General features: G+C 50.0%; 12 protein-coding genes across 12 annotated transcripts; 8 read left to right on the forward strand and 4 right to left on the reverse strand.

The window, feature by feature from the left end:
* The first annotated feature begins 503 nt into the window (after positions 1 to 503).
* BO97DRAFT_11412 (uncharacterized protein) lies at positions 504 to 1,456 on the forward strand. The gene is made up of 2 exons (XM_025689923.1): positions 504 to 1,204; positions 1,260 to 1,456. Exon 1 carries the CDS (start codon positions 533 to 535, stop codon positions 1,175 to 1,177), a length of 645 nt encoding a protein of 214 aa, XP_025556786.1. The 5' UTR covers positions 504 to 532; the 3' UTR covers positions 1,178 to 1,204; positions 1,260 to 1,456.
* Positions 1,457 to 1,704: 248 nt separating this feature from the next.
* On the forward strand, positions 1,705 to 2,458 carry BO97DRAFT_448133 (uncharacterized protein; the record flags this gene model as incomplete). Its single annotated transcript, XM_025698821.1, has 1 exon — positions 1,705 to 2,458. Exon 1 carries the CDS (start codon positions 1,787 to 1,789, stop codon positions 2,456 to 2,458), a length of 672 nt encoding a protein of 223 aa, XP_025556787.1. The 5' UTR covers positions 1,705 to 1,786.
* Positions 2,459 to 2,472: 14 nt separating this feature from the next.
* Positions 2,473 to 3,680, reverse strand: BO97DRAFT_11414 (glycosyltransferase family 32 protein). Its single transcript, XM_025689924.1, has one exon. The coding sequence runs from the start codon at positions 3,624 to 3,626 to the stop codon at positions 2,505 to 2,507; it is 1,122 nt and encodes a 373-aa protein (XP_025556788.1). The 5' UTR covers positions 3,627 to 3,680; the 3' UTR covers positions 2,473 to 2,504.
* Positions 3,681 to 4,072: 392 nt separating this feature from the next.
* On the forward strand, positions 4,073 to 5,230 carry BO97DRAFT_448147 (RTA1 domain-containing protein; the record flags this gene model as incomplete). The annotated part of the gene is made up of 5 exons (XM_025698822.1): positions 4,073 to 4,408; positions 4,479 to 4,665; positions 4,698 to 4,872; positions 4,931 to 5,082; positions 5,126 to 5,230. The coding sequence occupies exons 1-5, from the start codon at positions 4,137 to 4,139 to the stop codon at positions 5,228 to 5,230; spliced, it is 891 nt and encodes a 296-aa protein (XP_025556789.1). The 5' UTR covers positions 4,073 to 4,136.
* Positions 5,231 to 5,832: 602 nt separating this feature from the next.
* On the reverse strand, positions 5,833 to 6,793 carry BO97DRAFT_419872 (uncharacterized protein; the record flags this gene model as incomplete). The annotated part of the gene is made up of 2 exons (XM_025696602.1): positions 5,833 to 6,167; positions 6,433 to 6,793. The coding sequence occupies 2 exons, from the start codon at positions 6,791 to 6,793 to the stop codon at positions 5,833 to 5,835; spliced, it is 696 nt and encodes a 231-aa protein (XP_025556790.1).
* Positions 6,794 to 9,754: 2,961 nt separating this feature from the next.
* Positions 9,755 to 10,384, forward strand: BO97DRAFT_419873 (uncharacterized protein; the record flags this gene model as incomplete). The annotated part of the gene is made up of 1 exon (XM_025696603.1): positions 9,755 to 10,384. The coding sequence occupies one exon, from the start codon at positions 9,755 to 9,757 to the stop codon at positions 10,382 to 10,384; it is 630 nt and encodes a 209-aa protein (XP_025556791.1).
* A 1,572-nt stretch (positions 10,385 to 11,956) lies between these two features.
* BO97DRAFT_359593 (NAD(P)-dependent alcohol dehydrogenase) lies at positions 11,957 to 13,285 on the reverse strand. The gene is made up of 3 exons (XM_025692329.1): positions 13,253 to 13,285; positions 13,063 to 13,185; positions 11,957 to 12,996 (listed from the first exon to the last, which is right to left on the reverse strand). Exons 1-3 carry the CDS (start codon positions 13,262 to 13,264, stop codon positions 12,055 to 12,057), a joined length of 1,077 nt encoding a protein of 358 aa, XP_025556792.1. The 5' UTR covers positions 13,265 to 13,285; the 3' UTR covers positions 11,957 to 12,054.
* A 781-nt stretch (positions 13,286 to 14,066) lies between these two features.
* Positions 14,067 to 14,539, forward strand: BO97DRAFT_419875 (uncharacterized protein; the record flags this gene model as incomplete). The annotated part of the gene is made up of 2 exons (XM_025696604.1): positions 14,067 to 14,304; positions 14,361 to 14,539. The coding sequence occupies 2 exons, from the start codon at positions 14,067 to 14,069 to the stop codon at positions 14,537 to 14,539; spliced, it is 417 nt and encodes a 138-aa protein (XP_025556793.1).
* Positions 14,540 to 15,688: 1,149 nt separating this feature from the next.
* On the forward strand, positions 15,689 to 16,746 carry BO97DRAFT_11431 (uncharacterized protein). The gene is made up of 3 exons (XM_025689926.1): positions 15,689 to 15,932; positions 16,003 to 16,296; positions 16,361 to 16,746. The coding sequence occupies exons 1-3, from the start codon at positions 15,767 to 15,769 to the stop codon at positions 16,516 to 16,518; spliced, it is 618 nt and encodes a 205-aa protein (XP_025556794.1). The 5' UTR covers positions 15,689 to 15,766; the 3' UTR covers positions 16,519 to 16,746.
* A 455-nt stretch (positions 16,747 to 17,201) lies between these two features.
* Positions 17,202 to 17,954, reverse strand: BO97DRAFT_402173 (uncharacterized protein). The gene is made up of 2 exons (XM_025694433.1): positions 17,741 to 17,954; positions 17,202 to 17,667 (listed from the first exon to the last, which is right to left on the reverse strand). Exons 1-2 carry the CDS (start codon positions 17,773 to 17,775, stop codon positions 17,481 to 17,483), a joined length of 222 nt encoding a protein of 73 aa, XP_025556795.1. The 5' UTR covers positions 17,776 to 17,954; the 3' UTR covers positions 17,202 to 17,480.
* A 1,161-nt stretch (positions 17,955 to 19,115) lies between these two features.
* Positions 19,116 to 21,086, forward strand: BO97DRAFT_402174 (cytochrome P450). Its single transcript, XM_025694434.1, has 4 exons — positions 19,116 to 19,382; positions 19,468 to 19,826; positions 19,895 to 20,500; positions 20,585 to 21,086. The coding sequence occupies exons 1-4, from the start codon at positions 19,181 to 19,183 to the stop codon at positions 20,927 to 20,929; spliced, it is 1,512 nt and encodes a 503-aa protein (XP_025556796.1). The 5' UTR covers positions 19,116 to 19,180; the 3' UTR covers positions 20,930 to 21,086.
* A 1,458-nt stretch (positions 21,087 to 22,544) lies between these two features.
* On the forward strand, positions 22,545 to 24,130 carry BO97DRAFT_467148 (phosphatidylserine decarboxylase family protein; the record flags this gene model as incomplete). Its single annotated transcript, XM_025699624.1, has 3 exons — positions 22,545 to 22,548; positions 22,779 to 23,056; positions 23,135 to 24,130. 3 exons carry the CDS (start codon positions 22,545 to 22,547, stop codon positions 24,128 to 24,130), a joined length of 1,278 nt encoding a protein of 425 aa, XP_025556797.1.
* Between the last annotated feature and the right edge of the window lie 679 nt (positions 24,131 to 24,809).

Genomic DNA, 24,809 nt, shown 5'->3' on the forward strand with positions numbered 1-24,809 from the left:
GCGGAGCCCTAGGCTAGGTCCTGAGATGCTATTCAATGAACCTGGGACAATGAGATTTTAATAACTGATAATATTACGAAAGAATCCTGTAAGAATTACTGTGAGAGGGGAATAGAAGAGAAGAAAGGTATTATCAAAAAAAGTAACTACCTTTTATACAAAGAAGATACTCCTTATCTTTTGCTATATATAATCCTTCTACAGAAAAGAATTTATATAAAGAAATTTGAAATCACTGTACTATGGTTATATATATATAAAAAAATATAAGAAGATTATATAATATATTTGATATTTTTTTATTATAGATTATCAAAACCAGTTACTAGTATATCCCTGGCTAGAATTAAGGAAAACTTTAACTTTCTAATAGCTTTTATATTATTATTTTCTTCTGGGTTTTGTAATCATTATGATTTTAAGACAAGCCGAGCGACTATTTTAGCTCGTCTCCCCATTGCGATTCTTCTTCTTCCCTCGTCTCCCACCTTTTCTCTCCTTACCGTCTCCCCCTTTCCTCCTGATACCCAAAATGTCATTCGCACCGCCGCCCGGATCCACCGCGGAGTTGCACAACAGACTCCAAAGCGAGCCGCACTGGGGCTACACCATCTACCGCACCACCTTCTCCGCCCAGGCGGACGCCGCATTTCCCACCATCCTCCGCTACCTCGACGCCTGCGTCAAGAAATCGCTCTTTTCCGAGTGCGCCTCCTACAGCGAGAATTCCCCCGGCGTAGATCACGCCATCTACCAGGGCATCTGGGCTAAATATCAGTCCATCGTCGTTGGAGATGCGGCGCGGTTTGCGGGGGCCTCAATGGAGTCAGTCCGGGATCACTTCGAGGCCGTTGTTGAAGGACAGGGCCGACGTGACTTCTTTAACTCGGATCGCATGTGCATTGTCATCGACGAGGAGTCCCTGCTCACGCTGCTGGATGCATCGGTAGAGGCCCTGGAGGCGGAGGGGCCCAACCACGTCCTCGAAACGACGCGGTTCGTGAAGGTGGTCGAGGCGTGGCCGACAGTGGACCAGTATGACAGTTTCCCCGGGTGGATGGAATGTTCGCCCCGGGCGATGTGGGATCTCTGGAAGATGATGGGCGATGGCGAGGAGGTGAGGAATTCGTGGGAGGATATGGATGACATGGACGGGGGGGTGTATTGTGGGCCGTGACGATAATAGGAATAAATCACGCAGTAGGTAAGTTAGTGTCCAACTGTCTGATGTTGGGAATACGCTAATCTCGTAGCGACAGAACCGAAAGTATGAGGCTCTAACCTCTAAACTATCTGCAGGATCCTCAACTAAATGCCTTCAATAATGGATAGGATATATTGTCATTATATTACCCGGAAGGAAAACGCGATGTTTCCGGAGGGGTGGAAGCAAGATCTGTAGCAATATGCATAGTAAAGGCACCAACTTCGGTACTAGCTAATCCATCAAAAATAGTGCTAATCTAAATCTTTCTGGAAAACAATAAATTCCGAGATTTCCAATCCCACGACTCCCCATCCAGGAATCCTCTCTATTCTGGGCATGTTCCTTGCCTAAGGTTAACTATTATATAACCAATTTTATCGCAGAATTTACTATTACAGGATTAACTATTCCAGCATACCCCCAAGACCCAGAACTCAGATGCACTCGAAAAGAGCTACCTTGAACTGTGGTCGGAGCTAGATCTATACCGGGAGCAGCTCCCCTTCTCTCTTACCGAGAACCGTAGGTGACCCACGCGCGGCTCCCAGAACTAAGTATCCCGATCTAGATCTTCTCCTGATGCAGTACTATACAGCCGAGCTCCACCTCTGCCAAGTAATACTGTTTGACCATAAACCGAGCATCCAGCACCCGCGTCACGATTCGCCCTTCCAGATTAAAATCCTGCGTATAGGGCTGACCGCAGCGCGTACATTACTGGACTTTTATATTGCCCTGCCCCTGCGTCAGGAGATGGCTTTTAATAATACAGGCTGGGTACAGCTCGGCTTTGCCGTGACGCTGGCCTGCAAGCTGGTAGTCACCGCGGCAGACCCCTCAATCCACCCCCATACAATGGATTTAACCCGCGCGCTTAACCTCTCTGCCATGCTAAGCCGGTGTGTTCTCCGTATCCAGGCACTGGTCACCTCCCAGATAGACGCCCGCGGCGATTGTGACGTGTTTTACAACTACGAGAAGCGACTCAAGCGGGCGCAGTGGTGGTTTGAAAGTCGGAGCCTGTCCCGATCCCAGCAGCAGCTGAATGAGTCTTTGCCGGTGGGCGCTGGCGAAGCCTCGTCAACGAGGAACACCGGCATCGCGGAGATCCCCGCTGAAGAGGAATTGAATGGTTATGCTGCGGTCCCGCGAGATGACTTTGACTTCCAGTGGCCCGGGTTGTCTCCGAGTGCTGCCTTTGATGATATGTTTGCCGATTGGATGACGCAGGGATCTACTGGATTTGGCTAAAGATAGAGGTTTTGCCAAAGTAGGAGTATGTACGTACAGACTAGATTTATACAAGAAGTTGAGTCACGCTTCTTTTTGGCTGGGAGGTAAGACCAAAGATCACTAGAGCCATGCCCGCCAGCGACAAGCCTGCTCCGCACCACCCGAGCCAGTTCCCGAATACATGCTCTGCAACGGCGACTTCATCCCCGCGCGGCGTCTGCCCTGCGCACCGTACAAAGAATGCTTCCCCTGATTCCGCGTCGTCAAACAGGGCCGAAGGAACGATGGCGATCGTAGTCTGCGCGCTACCACCACCACCAGCAACCGACCGTAGCCACACCGCCAGGGCACGACTGACCACCACGGAGCCCGATTCCGCGAAAGCCATGACATAGGCCGGGATGCCTGACCAGCGGTGAGCATGGGCCGTCAGAGCCAGTTTGATGATGAACGGATGCCCCGGGGGACTAGCCATCATTTCCGTGCCGACGCCGTAGGGCCAGCGCTGTGGCAACAGCACATGGCCCTGCTGCACGTTTCCAGCTGATAGCAGAGGCCCCAGCGAGCGACCACAGCCCAACTCCGGATCCAAGAAGACTCCCCCGTAGTGCCAGAGGAGTAAATAGCGGAGCGCGTCGACGCGCTGCATCGGCAGGAGGTGGTCCGTGTAGGTGGCGAGGTACCACGGGAAATGCCGGGCAATGAACTGGTGCGCGGTCTTGTCGGTCCAGATGTATTGCTGGTACACGGGGTTCTGGGCCTGACAGGAGGTCGTTGCGTTGCTCCATTCCGAGGGAATGTCTGAGGTGAGGTGCCGCCACATGCGATGGATTATTTGCGGGATGGGTGCGGTGGCGACAGCGCTGTTGTTGTTGGTGTTCTCTGTTCCATCGCTAATGGAGGGGGGAGCCCATTGGATTGGCTGCTCGATGTGGGCTACTGGGGTGGTTTCTGGAGCAAGATGCTCGTGAGTGATGAGATTGTCATGCAGCGATGTGCGGAAATGAAGGAAAGATGCCAGCCATGAGAGGAAGGTGATGAGCAGATAGAGCGTGACACAGGTTAGGAAGGGACCCTGACGGGCTCGAATAATTAGGGCTTCGAGTTGAGGTGACAAGAAAAGAGTTGGCAGAATAGACCGGCACTTCATGGCCTGCTGCTTCAGTATTTTACTTGGTAGCATCATGGAAGTTCTCCGGCCTCCGACAGGTATTGGAGAGGGACAGAAGTTCGATCTCTGAGCATGACGAAAGAGGGTACTGCACAGTAAAGAATCAGAGGTCTAGGAAAATAGGTGGCTTAGCTAGACTGCGTGTCCGTGTCCGTGTCTCTGTCCTTGTCCGTGTTCTAGTCCGTGCTCTAAACCGTGTGCTTATCCTTGTCCGTGTCCGTGTCGGTGTCCGGGGCCGCACCGAGCCAGCAAATCTATTGCAGCTAAATATCCTGGAAATCTTGGATGGCCAAGAGATACCCCTGGGATAGATCGTGGGCGTGCGTAATGGGTAATGGTATGGTCACAGGTTACTCAGCCACCACAATGCAGAGACCAAACACAGACATGAACACGGACAGACTCCGACCCACATTGGGCTACTATCGACTTCTATGGCTAAGTATCATTCACCAGGAGCCCTAATCTTCTCTCCATGCATTTTCAACCAGCGTTCCTCATTCTTCACCTCATTAGTCACATATCATGACTAACTCAACCGATCTTTCGGACTATTGCACTTTAGAAATCTGTCCCATCACAGAGGCGTATGTTTACCATATCCCATCATTGGCCGGTAATACTTTCTACTTGACTTTGTTTGCCATGCTACTAGCTGCTCAACTGGTTTTGACTGTGCGCTACCGGACTTGGGGCTACTTAGCTGGTCTTTTTGGGGGCCTCGTCCTGGAGATTATTAAGTATATCAGACATATACAATTACATTCCAACCCCTTCCGCTTCAACCCGTACTTGGAGTACGTTTGCTTTTTCACCCAGCCACTGCTTACTCACAGCTCTTCGTTCCGACTCTGACCACGATACCAGATACCTAATCTGTTTGACTATTGGACCAGCCTTTCTCAGTGCCTTTATCTATATCTACTTAGGCCGCATCGTGATTGTCTATGGCGAGGGAATCTCTTATCTCCGTTCCAAGACAGATACAATTGTCTTTATAGCCTGTGATCTAGTCTCGCTTATTCTGCAAGCAGCAGGCGGTGCTATTACCTCAGTGCAGATGCTGATCAGTTTGATTTTGCCCAGGATGGCATCAACATTATGATCGCCGGGCTGGCGAGCCAGGTAGCGTCCCTTATTCTCTTCATGGCCCTCTGTCTTAACTACGCATGGCGAGTATATAAGAGCCCCCATGCCCTGAACCCGGAGACGCGTATGCGTGATCTTCGCCATACCCTTCGCTGGAAAGCCTTCCTAGCCGGTAAGCACTTCCTTGACAAATTTGATTCTTGCGGAAAGCTTACTATATCTCTTTTCAGGTCTGGCCCTTGCCACCGTGACCATTTTCGTGCGATCAGTCTTCCGAGTTGCGGAGCTCAAAGGGGGGTTCCATAGTTCATTAGCCAACAACCAAGTGCTCTTCTTGACTCTCGAGGGGGCGATGGTTGCTATCGCGGTTATCGCGCTGACTGTGCTACATCCGGGCCTCTGCTTTTGACGGCCTCTGGGATCAGACTAAATGGTCTTTTCGTCGGTCCCGGGACAGTGAGATGCAATTGATCAAGGTCAACGCCGGCCATGAGGCGAAGGCTCAGCGGGTTGACTCGGGTATGAGCTGAGAGTCCGATTTGCGATTTATACTATCGTCTCCTTGCCCAACACGTATATTTATGGGTTCATTGTTAAGAAGGATCTTGTGTAATTTTCTTAGACCCGTAACCCGTACTGATACTTCCAAACTAGCTGGGGCTCGGTGTAGTTTTTTTCTTTTTTTTTTTTCTCGTCTTGTTGCGCATATGTAGAACGGGTGTGATCGAACCATGATATCCTCCCGGCCCTGAAATACTGGTACTCATACATCATAGTTTGATAGCGGGACTACAGGACAGACAAGATCCGAAGCGGCGGATTCCGCATAGATTCGTTCATATTTTCGTCTTGGCCCGCTCTATTCACAATCTACTAAGTACCTATCCGTACTCACCACCGGAACCAGAGCCACGTAGCCCTCCGGCCCCAACACCACCACGCGGCGGCCAAGACCGGCGTCGACAACTTTGCAAGTATGAACCCCACCGTGCGCCACCAGCGCCTCCGGCGACCCGCCAGGAATTGCTCGGTGTTATTGACATTGGGGAAAGGCACGTCGGGCACGGGGACTCCCAGGAACTCGCACAGTGGCCCGTTGGTCGGCCGGACCGCCCAGACTATCCCGGACGCGCTACAATTCCTCTTCTTCTATGACTGGCCCGGCGGTTCCAACATTCTGGAGCAATTGTGTCACTGAGGCCACCAGCTTCCGCGTCACTGCGAGGCCTCTTCCCAAATCCATGAGGACCGTGAAACTTCCGTCGTCGATTGCTGCGCGGACACACCGGTCCACAGCAACTTTCTGTAGTGGACGATCATAGAAACGGGCCTCCTGCTCTGGGTTTGGGGCATACCGCTCGGCGATCGCCTGCGCCTCCACTGGATGTGCGGAGTCCACCGAGTCCGCGTCCGTCACCATCCATTCTCCTCGCTGGTAAGCGGGAAAGGTGATCGTCACTCGCCCTTCTGGTGACGAACCGCCAGGAGAACCTTATTGATACTACCAACCACAAGGGAAGCCGGATAATTGGCCTCGTCGCGCATCACATCCCTCACACCTGTGCTGACAGGGTTTGTTCTGTCCCGCTGAGTGGCATCGAGCTGTGTGACTTCACCCTGCACCCCAGCCTCAAAATCGACCGCCCGTTGCCGGGAAGTTAAACCGGCTCATGACGCCTTGGACACTCCTCCCGGCCGGGCCTGCTTTGGCTTGGCTACCTTGGACGGTTACGTGGCCTTCCGGTTGGGCCGGGCAGCGGCCGCAGGAGTGCTGCCTTCTTCGGAATCTTCCATTTCTCTGTCCTATGCCTCTTGCATCCTATGCGGAGGATCAAAAAGGAGTCTCTCGCCTCCTGTCTTGCAATGGCCTCCCGTTGGACCTGCCCTGGATTGGGCAGAACGGCGGGATATCGCTCAGCATCCTGGGGCGAGACGGCAGTCGTTTGGGCCGTGATGCCTCCCGCTTCGTCGTCGCACCCATCGCTACCCCACAACTCATCAGCGATGGCAGCATCTCGAGTACCTGCCCGGTTGATCCCTCGACCTGTCGTCTGATTCTTCTTCAGTTTAAAAAACTTCTGCTTCTGTTTCATGTGGCTGCGGACCGATCCTCGGACACCGTTGAGAAGACCGGGGTGGATTCGTACCGTTCAAACCGCTTCCGAGCCGTCCCTCTTCCGTGCTCTGCGCGATGGGCTCAAGGGGCAAGGGGCGGAGGGAGGCTTCGTCTTCAGGCGCGCAACGCTTGTATTTGCATCGACGGGCGGGCGGTACACCTGCATCAAGCTGGCTTCCTGACACTCCTGCCGCGGTGAGTGAGACCCTCAGACTGCTTATTGATTTGTGTTGGGTTTCAAGGCTAAGAAAACTTGTACAAATGTGTTCCCTACAGATGAAGGATAGATAAGGGCGAGTATTTTTCCGAGTTGGCACAGTTGGCAAGACTTGGATGGCGGTTCTGTGAGTTGTTACTGGTGTTCGACGATTTTTTTTAGGTACGGCGAAACAGTTGGATAGAACAATGTGTTAGCTATATCGGTATCTAAGGTGGTATCGGTCAAGCACCGAGGGTCAAGTCGACGGCTGATGCTTCATAACCGAGTCTCTAATATAAGGCCTAGGTGGTATATACTGCTCTCAGTTTGATCTTGGATTAGTTTCAAAATCTAACCCTCCCTTACCATTTGATCTCGTACCTAGCAGAGAAATCAATCTTATATATAGTAATTCAGTCAACATTCCTTATTTTGATCATGTTCATTTTGAGTCGATGGGGTTTTTTCTAGAACGTAAGCCCGACACTGTCCATCTCATCCAACAGCGTTCCAGGGCCCGGCTCAAGACCCTTACTAACAAGAGGAAGCATACATATAACGAAAGTATGTCGATTGTCCTCCTTTTTTTTCACAAACACCTTCCTAGGGTTTTCAATTCTTCGCCGCTCAGAAACCGGTGCTCAGGACCAGGTCAGATTGATACTAAAATCTTATCTATCGATAGATCTTATTCAACAGTGCTGCAAGACATTGGTATTTAGCAGAGAATTTGCCTTTTACTCAAGAGAAAATCGGCAGTTTTCTGTCAGTATAAGCTCAACAAGCGGCAACTTCCTCCATTCTTACACACTCGGTTCTTTATTCTGCAATATCTTATTAGAGCTTTCCCGGAATCAACCTTCATATCGCCTGATTCACGTGGTATCCATCATTAAAAAAAAGGAGATCTTATCTGAATCATGATAGGGAAAAAACAAACACCACAATCTCCGACTATAAATACACCGCGTCACTATCCTACCCCATGAAAAATCCTTAAGTCATTCCAACAAACTTGAACCACTCCCCCAGAGAAGAACGTTTCAGATCGTCGCACCAGGTCCCCCCAAGACTGACTGCATAACCCCTATCGGTAAGCATGGAGCAGGAACGTCAACAACGAACCACGCGTAACCGTCTCCCGCCACGATGTCCCGGCCCCGCGAGCGAGGAGTTGTACGTTTGCGTGCATGACGGACCTTGTGGAGAGCGACCGCTATTCCTTCTGAACAACGAACTCCTCCTCGAGAACAACTGGGCCCTGGTGATGCAGATGGTTCGGAACCACTGGCGCGCAACTCGAGCGCTGGACCCGAGGGCTCACCCCCCCTACAGGCCCATGGGTGCGATTTGTTTCTATCGAAGCAGGGCTCGGTTCTTCTGGGAGACCCCTGCTCCCCAGCGACAGCTGCGCGTCTTTGGGCACAACGGGCGCATCGAATTTTCTTCGTATGATGGCAGTCGCCTTGCTGCCCTCCGCGCATTCAACATCTTTTTTCGAGGACTCGTTGAGTCGGAGATCCTCACCACGGGGATGCGCTAGATAGACAATGCGTGGCACTTTGCTTCTATGAGGGTCCGTTGTCTTGGATAATCTTCTCGTATGGGAGAGGAGGAATGAAGGAAACAAGATGGGAGAGTCCAGGCAGAAAGGATGAAAAAGAAGGATTAAGAAAATATAAAGAGGCCGGACGTTGCGCTCTGGTAACTAAAAACCAATTTTGCATAGAAGCTTGTACTGTAAGATGTTCATGTGAATAGCTTTTTGTTGTGTGTAGGCGTATTTAGATCCAAGAGTCAATAGAGAAATCTACCAGAAGTGATATACAGGTCGCTCGAAATTGATCCAGCAGAGAGTATCTTCACCTTTAGTGAACAAGGCAAGGGCGAGAAAAAGCTGGCTGAAGGGGCAGATGGCGTGCTGTTGCGTGTACAGTTGAGCTAGACAGAAACAGTTTGTAAAGGACGTGAAATGCCATAAAGCATATGATCTATGTCGGAATTATTATTTTTTTGGGCCAGTGCTAAGGAGTACCCTTTATGCTGCCACGGCAACTGAATCCTCGGGGGTGCCTTCCATACCCGCACACTAGGTCCACATTATTCCCCCAAGAAGTGAAGATCTGAGGCGGTAGCAACTGAGATCTAATCACTTTTACATGCCTCATATTATGAGCACCCACTCTCATACTGATTGACCTACCACTGCAGAAAGGTCAAACAGTTAGGTTAAGGTATATCGACAGGCAACCTTACTTGATGATATTGTAGATCATACGCTATATCTCTGTGTCTTTCGGTTTTGAAAAGAAACGACGAAGCAACAATACTGCTACGAAAGAGGTTGGGGAGAAGGGCAGGATATCTGTTTCGACAGGTTAGATGCACCAAGCCCCATTGTGCCGAAAAGTCCCACAAGGAGATTTCCATGTCGTCTCCCCGGAGGTTTTTGTTCTGTAGCTTCGCTCTCCTAAATGGAACAACGGGCATCACAAACAAGGGGAAATCTCCCTAAATTGCTTTACACGATATGAAAGAACCTCGAGGTTCGAATATCAGGGACCCTTAACTTCTTCCCTTATATAACCCTGGTAATTTCTCATGACTGTCTGAGTTCTCTGTTGTGAAGTTACAAGCAGGCCGCAACACTCTTGCTTTGCCTATGTTCAGCCAAGCCATCGCCACATGAAGCCGGTACTTTCTCTGTGATATCATCTTGTCTCAAGACCAATATCCAATATGTCTTCGTTCGATTCCCTGCAGGTGAATCTGGAAGACGACAGACCCAGGAACGAGCGCCACCTTCCGGATGATGCCAGTAAGCGGGAAGGATCAGACGTGGAGGAAGATATAGGTTTGGAAACCTGTCTGAACCTAGTGAGCAAACGCTACGTGAAGTGGATAAATAAGTTTCTGAACTACCCCCCACTTCGCTATATGAATCTGATGGCCCAAGTCTGGTGGTCCTTGGAGATGAACCCTACCAACAGGCTGGAGCCCGTATCCGGGTGGCCCTTGTCGCTGTGGTCCTTGCGATTCTGCAACACAGATCTGATGTCTGCATTCATGTGGAAACTAGCGCTCTTGATTTTGCTAAGTCACTGGGTGGTGTTTCTCAACGCCATGATTGGCAAGAACGACAAAGCGAAAAGAAACAGGTTTTTCGAACACGGTCACTGGTACTGGATAACGTATTACGGGTCAGGTGGAACAGGAATTTCACAGATGTTTTGGGCTATTCGAGCGATGATGTCCCTGACAATGATAATGACCCTGTCTCTGTTTGATCTCGCTCGGGGCCTGAAAAAGGTGTGGATTGCGTCCTGCAACTGCTATCAAACTGAGGCATCCCACGCCAAGACAGACTAGGTCTATCCTATCCGCTTTACACCTCACACTGATACTTCCTGGCTTCGATGCTTTTACGCGCGGTTGAGGTCGTTTGTCTGGTCGATCAGCGAGGAAAACGCAAAGTACCAGAATTACATGGGCAATAAATCTTCTGTGTGTTCCGAGAACGAAGATTCCGATCAAAGATTCTGTGTACTAATGCAGAGAATAGCGATCTAGTTGTTCAAAATTCAATTCACAACTTTATGAAAGATCTTTATCCTTTCATTCTAGTAAAAAAGAATTCCCTCCAGCCTTCCCATTTTCTAAACCATATGGAGGAGGAGGAACCCCCCTTTTGACGTTTCGCGAAAAGTGGAAGAACGAAAGAATGTGTCAAAAGCATCAACAAGACATCCAGCTCCACCAACAGTCATTAGCTTAGCACGACAGGGAGATCGATATTCAAGGCCGTTCCAGGTGGGATGATAAATGATTATAAGCATCCTAAGATCCTAGACCCTACGACTCGACCGCGTATCTCGCCTGTTAGTCAATTCAATCATCCATGGGTCAACCCGTCAAGCACCAGGATGCGCAAATCCTGCTTCTGGATCATTGCACGCGAAGCTGAGGAGTTAGCATAGAAATGTGTTTGCTTGATTGACATTCTTGCTTTTACTGCACAACGCCTTGGTAATTAATTGCTTTTTCTTTCCATATCCAGCTGTACTCTTAAATCATTGGGCCTTGCCATTGGACATACAGAGCATTTCTCTAATGAGAAGAGCAATCTTCATATTGCCTATTCTCTTGATTACGGTCACAAAATGCAGGAAACTCTATTTTATCCGGTCCTCTCACTAAACAGCGCCTGCCTCCTTTTTCTCCGCAAGTGAACCACATTATGTTTCATGAGATCCTCCGTAGCAAGTGAGTCGTCGAGGGTATTTCAACTATGTCACCGGTAAACTTCGAATTATCAATGAGCTTCATTCCCGATTTTCTGGCTTTGTTTGTATAACTTGAGGGCCCTAGTCCTCCATATATTAGGTTTCTCGAGTGATTGACCTGAAGAAGAAACTTCCTGGCTTGGCTCAGTTCCCGATACCTGAGTATTAAGTGAATAGGCATGACCCGCTAGCATCATTCCAGACAAAGTGCCTGCCACAAGCCCCCATCCTCATACTTCACCCAGCGCTTGCTCCTTCCTGCGGTACGGCAGTTATAAAATTTGGCTCGAGTCTTACTTGTCTTCCAAATATGTGATTTTGAACCTACTTAGAGCTGCTTCGATATGCAGACGTAGGATCTCCATGCTTAATCACGACGCCCACGTGCAGCACCACAGCACTACATGAAGAATAAATGGTAGATAGCATTAGCTTCTATCTCGGTCTGCTTAACAGGAGTAGGGATTCGAGTTGAGATAGACTAATATGAAGCGACTGAGCGTTCGACTGCCAACAGTGGATGCCAAAAGCTACAGTATCAACAGACGATAAAGACAATAGATCAGGAATTACTGACGGAAGTATACCTGTAGACAGGCTTCGGCACCAGTGAACCATTCACTACCTTCGTTCTTGAATCAGCAAATTTTTCATGACTCCGGGCGTGTTTTATTCACAAATTCCGGTATATTTTAGCACAAGAGTGGATCATGTAGCACACGCAGGGCAAGAGGGGATGATTGGGCATATACCGAGCTACTCCTGCACACCCTGAATCAAATTCTTGATTCCTTCCCCACGGCGTGTCTTTTCCCAAGCTTCTGAAGCCCGTTCGAACGGCACGGTGCTACTAACCAAGGGTGCCAGGTCAACCTTCTCGGAGTCCAGTAAATCGAGCGCAATTTCGTAGTCCCGGGGTGCATAGCGAAACGATGTTTTGAACACCGTCTCCTTTTCGAACATGTCCAGCAAAGGAAACGCCTGCAGTGGCTTTCCTAGCCCGATCTGCACGAAGACGCCGCCAGCCGCCAATGCGTAAATCCCAGCTTGAGCGGAAGCCTCGACCCCCGTACATTCCAGAACCACATTCACTCCATTTTCAAGGCTCATTTCCTTCTTGAATTGAGCTGCGACTGCTCTGGGTGTCGCCTCGGTGTCTGGTCTGAGAGCTGTGCACCCCAGGTACTCTCTTGCGAAGTCGAGCTTTGCCTCGTTAACATCCGTGATACCGACGCTCTTCACACTCGCCCCATAAGCGATCGCAACGGCCGCAGTCAATAGCCCAATGGTTCCAGCACCCTGGACCAACACCGTCTGGCCTGGCCGCACATCCGCCCGACGAACCCCATGCACCGCGACCGCCAGGGGTTCGACAAGTACAGCCTCCTCCAGGCTCAGTGAGGCCGGGATCTTGTAGACAAAGTCCGCTGGCATGCGGAACAGCCGGCACAGCGTCCCGTGCGTGTCTGGCGGATCCGCCGCGAACCTCATGCCGGGACACAGGTTGTAGCGTCCGGTCTTGCATTGCTGGCATCGTCGGCACGGGAACCCCGGTTCGATGGCAACACGATCTCCTATTTGCAGGTTTGTGACTGCTGCCCCCACCGAGTGTATGATCCCGGATGCCTCGTGGCCCATCACGAGAGGGGCTTCGTCAGATACCATCCTTGTTATGCCGCCGTGAGTCCAGAAGTGAACCTTTTGTTCTTTCGTGTCAGTTGTTGGTCAAAAGGAATGAGATACGCCAAGCAGATAATCGCTTACATCGCTACCACACACTCCCACATATGAGATCCGGATCAAAACATCGTGAGGGTCATCGATCTCGGGTACAGGCCGGTCCTCGAACCGGACCTTCCCAGGTCCGTATAGAACGCAAGACAAGTTCTGAGACTCGATGCGTTAGTAAACAATGGCGCAGCTTGAAAGTAAAAAGAAATGCTTGCGTACTTACTGTCTCTGTCATTCTTGTTGCAAGTGTTCTGTCTATTGTCAGGTTGGTTGTGCGGGAGAAGTAGAGATATTATCCCCGGAGTTGCCTCACGGCATGGTGTCGACCGAGACGAACCCCGCTTTTCGGTCATGTCATTGTTGCGCAGGGGCCTCCTTGACCCGGCAATCCCTAAATGTTGCAACTATATTGAAGATCTGTTATTATATGAGAGCAGAGTAATGCTGATTCTGAAGGTACCTGTGTGTTACATAAGTCTATACAAAACGGAAACTATCTGTCGTACTTTCCTTGTCCTGGCTACGATAACACTTCATGATTTTATGTTATCAAGTAAAGACAAGAATCACATGTGATGCAAGCAAGTGTTGAGGCTTTTTATTCTCTATTATCTCGTTGTTTACACACTGGAAGGATTATAATGGGCTCGCACTGATTCGCTCGATAGACCACTTTCCTCGGTCGACTTTGATCCGAACTTCAACGCATCACGACAAGCCAATCAACAAACGTGTCTACAACCCTAATAGCTCACAGAACAGCAGCTTTCCAGTTCTCAAGGATCTCGTATGACCTAATGCTGGGTGAAAGCTTCGCTTGTTCATGCTATACAACCACGGCCATCCGTCTCGATTTGCCGCAACACACAAAGATGTCCATCCGGCGGAGCTCTGGCGGGTGTCTACTTCCCTCAATAATTTGTCAATGCCCCCCCCTACCATATGGAACAAGTCTATCAGATTCTCGTGTGTCCCGCGCATCCACCTATATCAATGTCAATCGCCCCAGATGCAACAACAATAAGACTGGGCCAACCATGCTACTACCACCGCCAGCCCTCCTATTCTCTTACCAACCAAAGGATCATCGTAGCCCTAAACGGCTCTCGGACTCCGGCAAATCCACCATCGCTGTTGCCGTCACGCACCGCGTAAACGCCCTCTCCCCGACCCCGTTCGCCATCACCCTTACCATGGATGGCTTTTACTACCCTAAGCACCATCTAGACACCCTTCCAAATGCGGCCGAGGCGTACGCCCGCCGCGGCGCGCAGTGTACCTTCGACGCAGCGAGCGTCCTCCACCTCATCAAGGCACTCCACGCCAGCAAGACAGCCTGCGCCAGACGATCCGGGCGCTGCACTTCGACCACGCGCTCGGTGACCCTACCGCCGGCGCTATCGCCGTCTCGCCGGACGTCTCTTTCAACCTCGTCGAGAGATATGACTTGGCTGTACGGTACAATGTGCCGGCATGGGCGGCCATCTACGGATACGTCGGTGAGACGTGATTTGTGGATCTCGCGCCCGAGGTGGCGCTCTGGTGGATCGCGAAGAGACATCTACAGCGTGAGCTTGAGGGGTCTTGGGCAGAGGAAATTGATTTGCCGAATGGGGTGGAGATTTGTGACAGGCTGGTCGAGCCGGGTTTGGTGGTGGCTAATGATGATGAGGATTGTAGTGATGATGTCTTTCGGGGGATGGAGGTAGGGCTTGAAGCGGCGGGTGACAGAGTGTTTACGGGGTCGGCCTGATCAGGTCGGATATCCCCCACTGTACCTCGTAACGACGGGGGGCCTTGTACAGAGGCTCTGAGGCAATTACGTGTTGGGAATCTAAATTTAAATATATTGATGCAATTGAAAGGGTAAGCAGCAGCCCTAAACAGTATAACAACCCTTTATTTTCCGGGATGATGTCATGACTTTTACTCTACAGCGCAGCGAGCAACGCTCAACCTATACATACGCAAGTGACTTGTCTTCTCTATGCATTGATCAAACCTCTCAGTCTCCAAATGTATAGAAGTTTCAGTATCGCTTAAAGCACTCATCAAAAATAATATAAGCCCGCTGTCATCGTAGACGTGTTCGGATTTGAGTGTTCAGCTTTAGGTTCGGGCAGTGCATATACGGTGCGGGTGCTATGAATTCCCCGGACAAAGCCACGGCTTTAGCTATATAAGGTTTGCATTACTAAGTCGTGCATTGGGAACACGAGCAACTACTCGTAATTGACTCAGATGTCTTCGAGGTAGGTCGAACACGAGACCACGTTGTTTTCACGTTGTTTTGCTCATGGACCCATGGATCGGCCACGGTGGTAGTCTGTTGTGTGGTAAATTTAGTATATGCCAGTTCACGGATGTCTGCCAAGTCCGGGGCAATGATCTGAGCTTAGGTTCAAGTCATGGAAACCCGGGGTCTACCGAGGGCACTCGAGTACGAGGTGCTCACTGTTCGGAGCCCGGTTGAGCCGTTACTCTACCACGGCTTTTGTTGTTTAGTTCTAATTAAAGATTTGTTGCCTGAAGCCGGACTACACATTGAGCAGAGCCTCCGTCCAGTCTAGGCGCATCAGCTTGCCTCATCAAGTCTATATAAACCCCGACGTCCTCCTATCTTCATGCCATCGAATCTTCATCAGCATCCAACAGAGTTCCTCAACAATAGCATTCTCCCCCAAATACAATTATTGCAGGCAGGATTTCTTCAAGATCAAGATCAAGATCATTCACAATGCGTTTCCTCGCAGACTCGGCTGTTCTTCTCATTCTTGCCTCTTTTGTCTCCTGTGCACCTTTTCGTCCTCGCGCGCAGAACGAAGTTCAAATCACCTTTATCGGGGCAGCTGATGCCCAGTTCAGCCAAAGCTTCCCCACCGATGGATCCAGTGTCGCTATCAGTGAGCTCAACCCCCAAGTGCCCATCTAACGTAAATAGACATGAGAGCTGACGAGATTGTTCACTGGCAGGCAACCCCTTGAGCATCTCCCATATTGCGTCAAGCACTGCCGGCGTCACCTGTACCTTCATCGGCATCGACCGCAGCAACACCGTCGTCTCCGGCGCCGCGACTGTGGATGTCGGTCCTCCCCAGACACAAACGCAGGGCTCATGCGTCGCGTCGGGCTCCAGCCCACAGCCCCCGCCGACCCAAAACCCGCCGCCATCTGGGGGTCAGGGTCAGGTTGCCATCACCTTCCAGGGGGCGGCCAACGTACAGTTCAGTCAATCATTCCCGCTCGATGGCTCTTCTGTTGCAATCAGTACGTTATTTCCGCGCATCTTTCAAGAGGGGTTGTTTTCCATGCTAACAATCGTACGCTTTAGCCAATCCTCTTAGCATCTCCCACATCGTGTCTACCACCAGCAATGTCCGCTGCACTTTCAATGGCATTGACCGCAGCGTCACTGCAATTACTGGTGCTCAGACCGTTGATGTCGGACCTCCCCAGACACAGGTAAATGGAGCTTGCAGTGCTGCTTGAGCATCGGATTCTATCTCGTGGGAGATATACGGTCCTTTCCAGAAGAAATGTTAACGTGGCCTTGTGCATTTCCCATCTTTTCAACTTCATCATTCTCGGTTCGATCTTTGGTATATGGCCAACTTGCGGGCCCTAATCCCTGTTCATTTTCATTCTGCTATGTTTATAAGACGATCCTTGAGCATCCTTGTGGCGAAGATACATGAACATTGAATAGTACGCACGACCACTTGCTACTAATGTCAAATGACTTCACTTTCAGATCGTACAGAATGATGTGTAGTGGATTTTGCCCTTGAAATACTTGAGTAACGACTACTACGGTACATACTGCAGTAGAGTGTACTTACTTATACATGTAAGAACACCAAGAAAGCAATGCAATCTCGCCAATCAGAGAGAAGATAATACTTTGCATTGATTGGGTGGTAGAAAGACGTCCGTGCTTTCCGGCACCGTACTCCGACCCACTATTCCCAAACGGTTCCATTGGTGCATTCCCGGCAATTTACCAAACTATGACACTCTACAGTACATGAAGAAGGAAATGAAAGAAAAGAAAGATATGAGAGGTAGGAGTCAATCATGATTTAGGAAGCAGATGGGTGTTATTGAAATCACACAGCGTAAATTGCACAATACCCTTCGCATTCGAGCAAGCCATCTAAACTCCCGTACCCTTTCGCCCAATTGTCGAAACAACGCAATGTGGGATAGTTTGCGAAGCCAAACCAATAGAGATTGACATCTTTATGCTATCAGCGACAGCTACGTACCTTGTTTTATTTCGATCTTCAAGTCCTGAGATCCGTCCACGCCATAATCAGCACTCATGCGAGTCAGCGATTATGATTACCGCACCCCAAGGCCCAGCAAACGGGATATAACACCGCCGGTGTGATCGGCGATGCACAGGGAAACGCGCAGCCAGGGCGTATTGGTCAGCTTTGAAGATGCGGCTGCTAGTAATCCAATGTGTGAATCATTGGGGACCCGGTCAGATCGACGTGAAACTCAGTCAGGGCGGGGAAGAGAGAGGCAAGACACGGACCTCTCACAGGACCGGTGTTTTGAAGGTCAAGGTAGTCCAGAAATGCCACAGTGATAGCGAAGGCAGTCGCCCACAAGGCTGCATTTGGGAGAAGATATCTGGCGCGTGTATTTCCCATGATTAGTAACATTTCCCTATTGAAGGAAAGTCATCGAGTCAAGTTTCGCTTACTGACACGCTGAAAGAAGCATGATCCAGGACACCATTCTTTCCAGAAGGATCCTCAGGCTTCTGCGCCGGTTTTGGTAAAGGATCCGTCGGCCACGAAGTGATAAGCCCCCGCACAGATCGCCTGTCCTTTTGAATTGCTCAGTTTGGACGAGTTCATCTTTGGCGGAGGTGTGAATAATATACGACTTTCCCTGGGTCAAGAATCAATCAGGGCGCTTGTGTGCCAGGCCATATGGGAATTAGTTTATTGCACGGATTTGAGAGAAACAAAAGGGGAGAAGAGAGAAAGCGTTCGCGAGAGTGTGTTGTGAAGGTAGAGAGAGAGCGAGAGATTAAATAGTCAGGTGACTATATTCATACACTAGAAACAGGCCCAGTCTGTGTCTCACCAGTTTTTTCACCAGAGAAATTTTATACTGTAATAGCATTTCTGCTTGACTGGCGTCATAGTCTCGATCGCAGGGATAAGTTATAAGTCCAAAAAATTCCCGAATCACTCAAGGTTCTGGTTCACCAGGAGTATCAAGTTTAGTAGCTGGTTCAGGGGGAAAATCGTAGATCTTATCATAGGATTAAAGAATACATTAGCATTTACAAGAAAGTTAACTATAGCTACGATAAACTAGGGCAGAGCAGGTCCTCCAATCAAAATACTCCCGTTCAACTTCGCTTCAACGGTAGGAACATATTGATAATGTGTTGTTATAATAGGAATTTATATTTGGCATAGTTCTTCATGTTGCTTGAAAACCCTGTTTGCATGTCAAATATCGGGCGAGTCTCGCTGTGCATAGTCGAGGCTATGATGCAATTCATTCACTGTGTGGCCTGATCTTGAGCATGCAGGACATTTTGTTCGAATACTCCACTTACGGCACAGTATTATATTCTACTCCTCAGCGGCAAAGAATTTCTTCTGTGGTTGCAAACCAAGTAGGGCCAATGCTGCGCAAGCAGGATCTACAATTACGATCGAGCCAGTGAGGTTCCCCCCGTTGATATGGCCGACCACTCCTCGTGAAGCCACTGTGGCGGGTGCGAAGGGCACAGACTCTCGGGTAAATTGTCTGTTCTATCATCTGCCTGCCACTGACTAAAATCAAAAGCTCGAGTGTCCTCGGAGTACTCGGAAATAGCGTTAGTCTGTGCGGGAGGTATGACGCGGGTAGCATCGCGAGACGTCAAATCGTTTGCAATCTGGCTCCATAATCAAACGCCGGACAACGCTAAACCCTGGGAGTAAATAGTGTATAGGGCAGTCTCCACATGGAGGCGTGGCAACACCGGCCCACACACTTATTCGGATGCGAGCATATTGAGGGGTAATGATTTTACTGTATATAAAAGCCTGCCTTCAGAGATGGCACCGGAATTATCACCTTGTACATGGGCTATAGCCTGTTCCAAACTGTGAAAATTCACCTTCCGTGAGGAAGCAAGATGTTACCAGCTAAGACTGTCCTTGCGTTGGCAGTGCTCACTCCGCTTGCCTTTTACACCGTACGTCTAATCACCAACTTACTCGCCTCCGACAGAGACATTCCGGGCCCATTCTGGGCGCGAATCACAAAGCTCTGGTACTTGAGGCAGATGATTAAAGGAGATTTTCATGAAACAAACATTGAACTTCATCGCAAGAAAGGTGAGACCAGGCTGTGGTGACGACTTCGCAGATACTCTTACCTCGGTTGTTCCCTCTTGCTAATCCTCGCTGACATGTGAATCAGGATCTATAATTCGAGTTGCTCCCAATCACTATAGCTTGAACGATCCAGAGTGTCTCAAAACAGTCTACGGTCTTGGATCCAAATATATCAAATCAACGTGGTATGATGGATGGAATATGCGAGACGACACGACCCTCACCAGCCTGTTCACGGAAAGAGACCCCAAAAGACATGCGGCCAACCGTCGCAAGGTTGCAAATATGTATACCATGACCGCAATGACCGCCTACGAGCCTTTCGTCGATAGCTGTATTGACCTCCTACGGAAGCAACTGGATCGGGCAAGCTCGTCACTGTCAGTGTTCGATCTTGGTCACTGGAGCCAGTGCTATGCCTTTGATGTTATAGGTGAAATCACGGTCCGTACACCCAACCATGCCATGTGATGGTTAACTGCTAGTAGCTAATCTCTCGATTATGTTTCCAGTTTGGCGAGCGTTTTGGCTTTCTTGACCAGATGTTGGATGTCAACAACATCATCGCCACCCTTGACACCGGTCTCGGCGCTTCCTCATATATCGGCCTATACATATGGCTTCGGCCGTACTTCATCAAAGCGCTCCGGATCGCGGGATCTCTGACCAACGACGCGCTGTTAGTCTTCGTCACAAGACACATTAATACGGGTAATGCTGAGAAGATGCTCTCCGGATCAGATACAATTGAATCTCATTCACCAATGCTGCAGAAGTTTCTTCAAGCCAGAGCAGCTAATCCGGACCATTTCAGAGAGTGGGATGTCATGACCAATGTGCTTTCCAACATCGGCGCAGGCAGTGACACGACCGGCCTCAGTCTCAGCGCTGTCTTCTACTATGTTTACACAAACCCCGGGGTACTCCAGAAACTCCGGGAAGAATTGGAGGCTGCTGATCTTAGTGACCCGCCAACGTTCAAGGAAGCGCAGAGGCTGCCTTACTTCCAAGCTGTCATCAAAGAAGCTCTTCGGATGCATCCCGGGACTGGGTTTCCTATTTTCCGCGAAGTCCCTGAGGGCGGTGCGGTGATATCCGGTCATTATTTCCCACATAAGGTACGCTCAGCCCTCTTTATCCCCTTCAAGTACCCCCTTTTTCAATCTTTTGATGTACTAACGAAGCTTATACGTCTTCCCTAGGCAAATGTCGGCGTGAATTGCTGGGTGATTCATCGCGACAAGGAAGTCTACGGCGCCGACGCCGACGTCTTTCGTCCAGAACGGTGGCTCGAAGCGAGCGAAGATAGGAGGAAGCTCATGGAGCGCAGCTATATAGCATTTGGACTTGGATCGCGGACATGCATTGGGAAGAACATTTCTCTGCTGGAGATGAATAAACTGCTTCCGGTTGTCATTCGGAATTACGACGTGGAAATTCTTGACAAGGACCGGTCATTGCAGTCTTGTAACCGCTGGTTCGTGAAGCCAGTCAACTTCATGGTGCGTGTTCACAAAAGGGCAAGTGTCAGTGCAAAGGACAAGTGAAAAGAAAAGAGGTTTTGTTTGGTGGTAGAGGATATTTTGTGTATAAGCGAAGTGCAACGAGATCTACCGTTATGTAGCATATACTCGATAGCCCTTGATCTGATTTTGGATCGTCATGTCATTCGACTAAAGCTCCCAAGATCCAATTCCTCTGGGCAGGTTGAGAGACATTACTTTCGACAAAGATTGACGACATCTCGAGCCTATAGAATGAATTAGAGGAAGCACAACTCAGAAGGACTGAGGTTCCTAGGGGAGGTTGATTTAAGTCCGATCGGATAAACCCAGTAAGCGGCATTTGACTCCGGACATATGGGGCTAACAACAGAGCAAGGACTACCACGCAATCACATTCCAGTCTTCTCGGTCCTTACATGACACAGATCCAGCTTCACTGACCACCAGTGCGGTCGCCATTGGTTGATGTGACTCAGCGGCCCTTCCAGACTTTCGTCAGTTGTGGGGAAGTGCCTCTCAGCCCTGGAAGAGTAGATGCAGTTTCTTGTAGAAAGTCCCCGATCTTGCGTGGCCCCCCTTCGCCCATATTCAAGAGGGAGAGTGACTAAGAGTCCAACAAGTGTGATAGACCGCCAACTGTTATATCCTAACACTGGCTATTCGGAATTTGTAATTTGATGCCACGAACGCCAGAAGTTATGATTAATTTGGCTCTTAGCGATCATCGTAAAACGTGTCAAGTCATTGTGAGAAGAACTGTGCAGTAGAGATCGTTTGTCTGGAGGATTATCGTTGGGGTGAATGTTGTCAGGCAGTAACTGTGAAGGATATCCCCGAATTGCTCTACGACGTGCATTTAGGGATAAGTCACGTAGTAACAAGGCCTGGCATGTACTTCCAGGGCGAATCAATTTCTCTGCTTTATGATGACGTGCCATTTGTTCCGCAGTGCAACACATCTAAACATTGTACAGCCTTATGAAGCCGAGCATTGCCCCTTGAAGATCCCAGGCACAACGGGTACTACTTGACTAACTGGGGTGAGGAAGCGGACTGAGACAAAGGCCGAGTCTGAACTGAATGTGGCGCTGAGTGGCCAAGTAAGAAAGCTTTCTGTTGCTGCACCAACAAGAAGCAGTAACCCAGAAGAAGACTGCCGCTAGTATGAGGCGTGTCGAGAGGCCAGAGGATTGACTCTTGAGCAGGGTGTTTGCCGCCCACTCAAGGGGACATTGACGCCCCAAAATATCTCACCGGCGACCATTTTCTTCTTTAGGAGATATAACGTTTTGTACCCGCATAAGTAGGCATAGCTCCCAGGGTTTTTGGTAATGGATGTTATTAATGGATTGAAGTAGTTGCTCATAGTACAGCGATCACGGACATTCTCTGCACCAATAGACAGTCAGCATGCTATACGCGTGGTTGGAAAGCTTCATGGGACGCAAGGGGGTAGGGTCTCATTGTAGTTCCTAGCTCACCCGCATATGCTACCATACGCATTCCTTCCAACATGCCACATCTGATATACGTAAGCGGGGAAAACGAGTCTCCTTGCCGACGCAGCCAGTTGATTTACCGGCTTGATCCCACGTATCCCTTGCCGGGGTAGGGGTGGGGGAAATGATGTTCCTACACCTCAGAACCTTGGTCCACGATGGGCAATTGTCCCGCAAATATGAGGACTAAAGACGCCATCAGTCTGTTCTATAGGCTGGAGATGGCACCCTGCCCTGAGAAGCTTTTTTCAAGCCGAGAGTTAGAGGAATTGGGTTGAGTATGGGATAATAACCGCGACCAGACCGGCAGCTTTTCTTTTTATTTACTGGTTGTACCTTCTCGAATAAGCTTCTCGGAGAAAACGCAATCACCACCTTTCTCTCACGGTCAGACAGCATGTTTTGCCTCGATCACCGGCAGGATCCCACGGTTCAAAGCCTTCAGAGGCACATTGAGAGCGATGCCGAGCTGATGCACCTTTTCGCGAAGGCATTCAGTGAAATCCCGGATGAGTTCCTGGCGGGCTCGAACAACATAATTGGGCCCGCAAACGTGCGGGACTACAATTCATTGCTCGATGGCATTGACCGAGTCCTCGGGATAGTGCCCTCGTGGACATCAGCTGTCGAAAAGCAGTGCGTCATTGCCTGTCCCATGAACGAAGTGCTGGTGAGTGTTGCATGCCTCCGCAATTCCTATCATCCAGAGCCAGCTTGAGCGAAAGAGCTGACTGTCTCCCAAATCAAGATATGGTTCATGAACACGAGGACTGGTTCCCAGATTCTAAGCCGCAGGGATATCAATGCGCATTTTCAAGCCATTCTTCAAAAGTGGGGCCACTACCTCTCATCACCGGCCTCCGCAAAGGCTATCCACAAGGGTAACGGGGGCTGGGTGTCCGAAGGCGCCCTGTCGGAGTTGCTTGACGTAGTCGTCAACGCGCATAACACCTCGTTCCGTCCTGCCTCATTCGAAGAAGCATTTATCTGCGACCCAGCATTGCCGCACTACGGCTTCCGATCGTGGGATGACTTCTTCACCCGCCAGTTTCGCCCCGGTGCGCGGCCGGTGGCAGCTCCAGAGGACGAGCGCATCATCACCAACCCGTGCGAGTCGCAGCCCTTTGCCTTGGTTAGGAATGTCCCCGCACATGCACATTTCTCATTGAAGGGGACCGTGTATTCATTGCAGGACATGCTGGGTCGAGACGACGAGGCCCACGCCGCGCGATTCACAGGCGGCACCGTCTACCAAGCATGGCTATCGGCCTTCAGCTACCATCGCTGGCACGCGCCCGTCTCGGGAACTGTCGTCAAGGTGATCCAGCTAAAGGGAACATACTTCGCGGCTGACCCGTCCAAGGGGTTCGAGAACATCGACCCAGACACGGGCGCACCCTGCCCAGACCGCCAGGCGCCGGATCTCTCGCTGCAGCTGATCTCGTCCATTGCGACTCGTACCGCGGTGTTGATCCGCGCGGATAACCCAGCCCTTGGGGTTGTGGGATTCTTGGCCATCGGCATGGCGGATGTCTCGAGCTGTGTGGCCACTGTCGCGGTCGGAGACCGTGTAGTCAAGGGCCAGGAAATTGGCAGCTTCCATTACGGGGGAAGCACCTTTTGTTTGCTATTCGAGCCCGGAGTGAATCTGACTTTCTCGCCTCTGATCGGTGAATCTCTGGCCCAGGAGCCGGGATACGAGGGCCGGTGCATTGCGGTTAATAGCCAGCTGGCATCCCTATGAGTTTGGTCAAAATGGTAACCAGTGTTGATGAGGCAATCCGTGCTTGTATGGCCTAAAGTCGTCATGAATTACCTTAGTATTCTCAGTAATGAACAGGGATTGATCGATTTGGTGTCGGGAGCGAGCTCCTCAACCTACTTAATAAATGACGCCTGATAACAGATTGTAGGCCGTGTGTAGTCCAGATGGGCTAGAAAGGAGCCGGGTCCACGTGACTTGTATATGGCTTTCCCGAATAGTACTAGTGTATCAGAGATGCCGGACATCCGAGCCAAACTATACTCATTTGCGCTTGTTCTAGATCTTTGAACAATATCCTCTGTTTCAATGCCTTGCACGAGGTCTTGAAAAGCTAAGTCTAAACACTCTCTAACATTGTATAGATGTAGGGGTGTTGAGTTACCGAGCGAATGGCTTCGTCGCGGGGCAAGCGCATGAGTTTTGCCCTCGATATATATAAGTGATGGTGGGGTAATATCACAATGAAGCTCATGTCAAGCATGACAAGCTTCGAGTCCGATGGCAAGGCAGAGAGATTTATGCCTTCTTAGTTTGTATCATCTTGAATGATCCTAGAAAGTGCCCAGGTCAACCATGCTCTTGTCAAGGAAAAATTCCATACCCTCTTCTTGACCTGGTCATCGTATTGCCGCCATGCCTCAACAGTCTTGTAGGTGTA

This window comes from Aspergillus homomorphus, assembly GCF_003184865.1.
Source record: "Aspergillus homomorphus CBS 101889 unplaced genomic scaffold BO97scaffold_1, whole genome shotgun sequence".
NCBI classification, from domain to species: domain Eukaryota; kingdom Fungi; phylum Ascomycota; class Eurotiomycetes; order Eurotiales; family Aspergillaceae; genus Aspergillus; species Aspergillus homomorphus.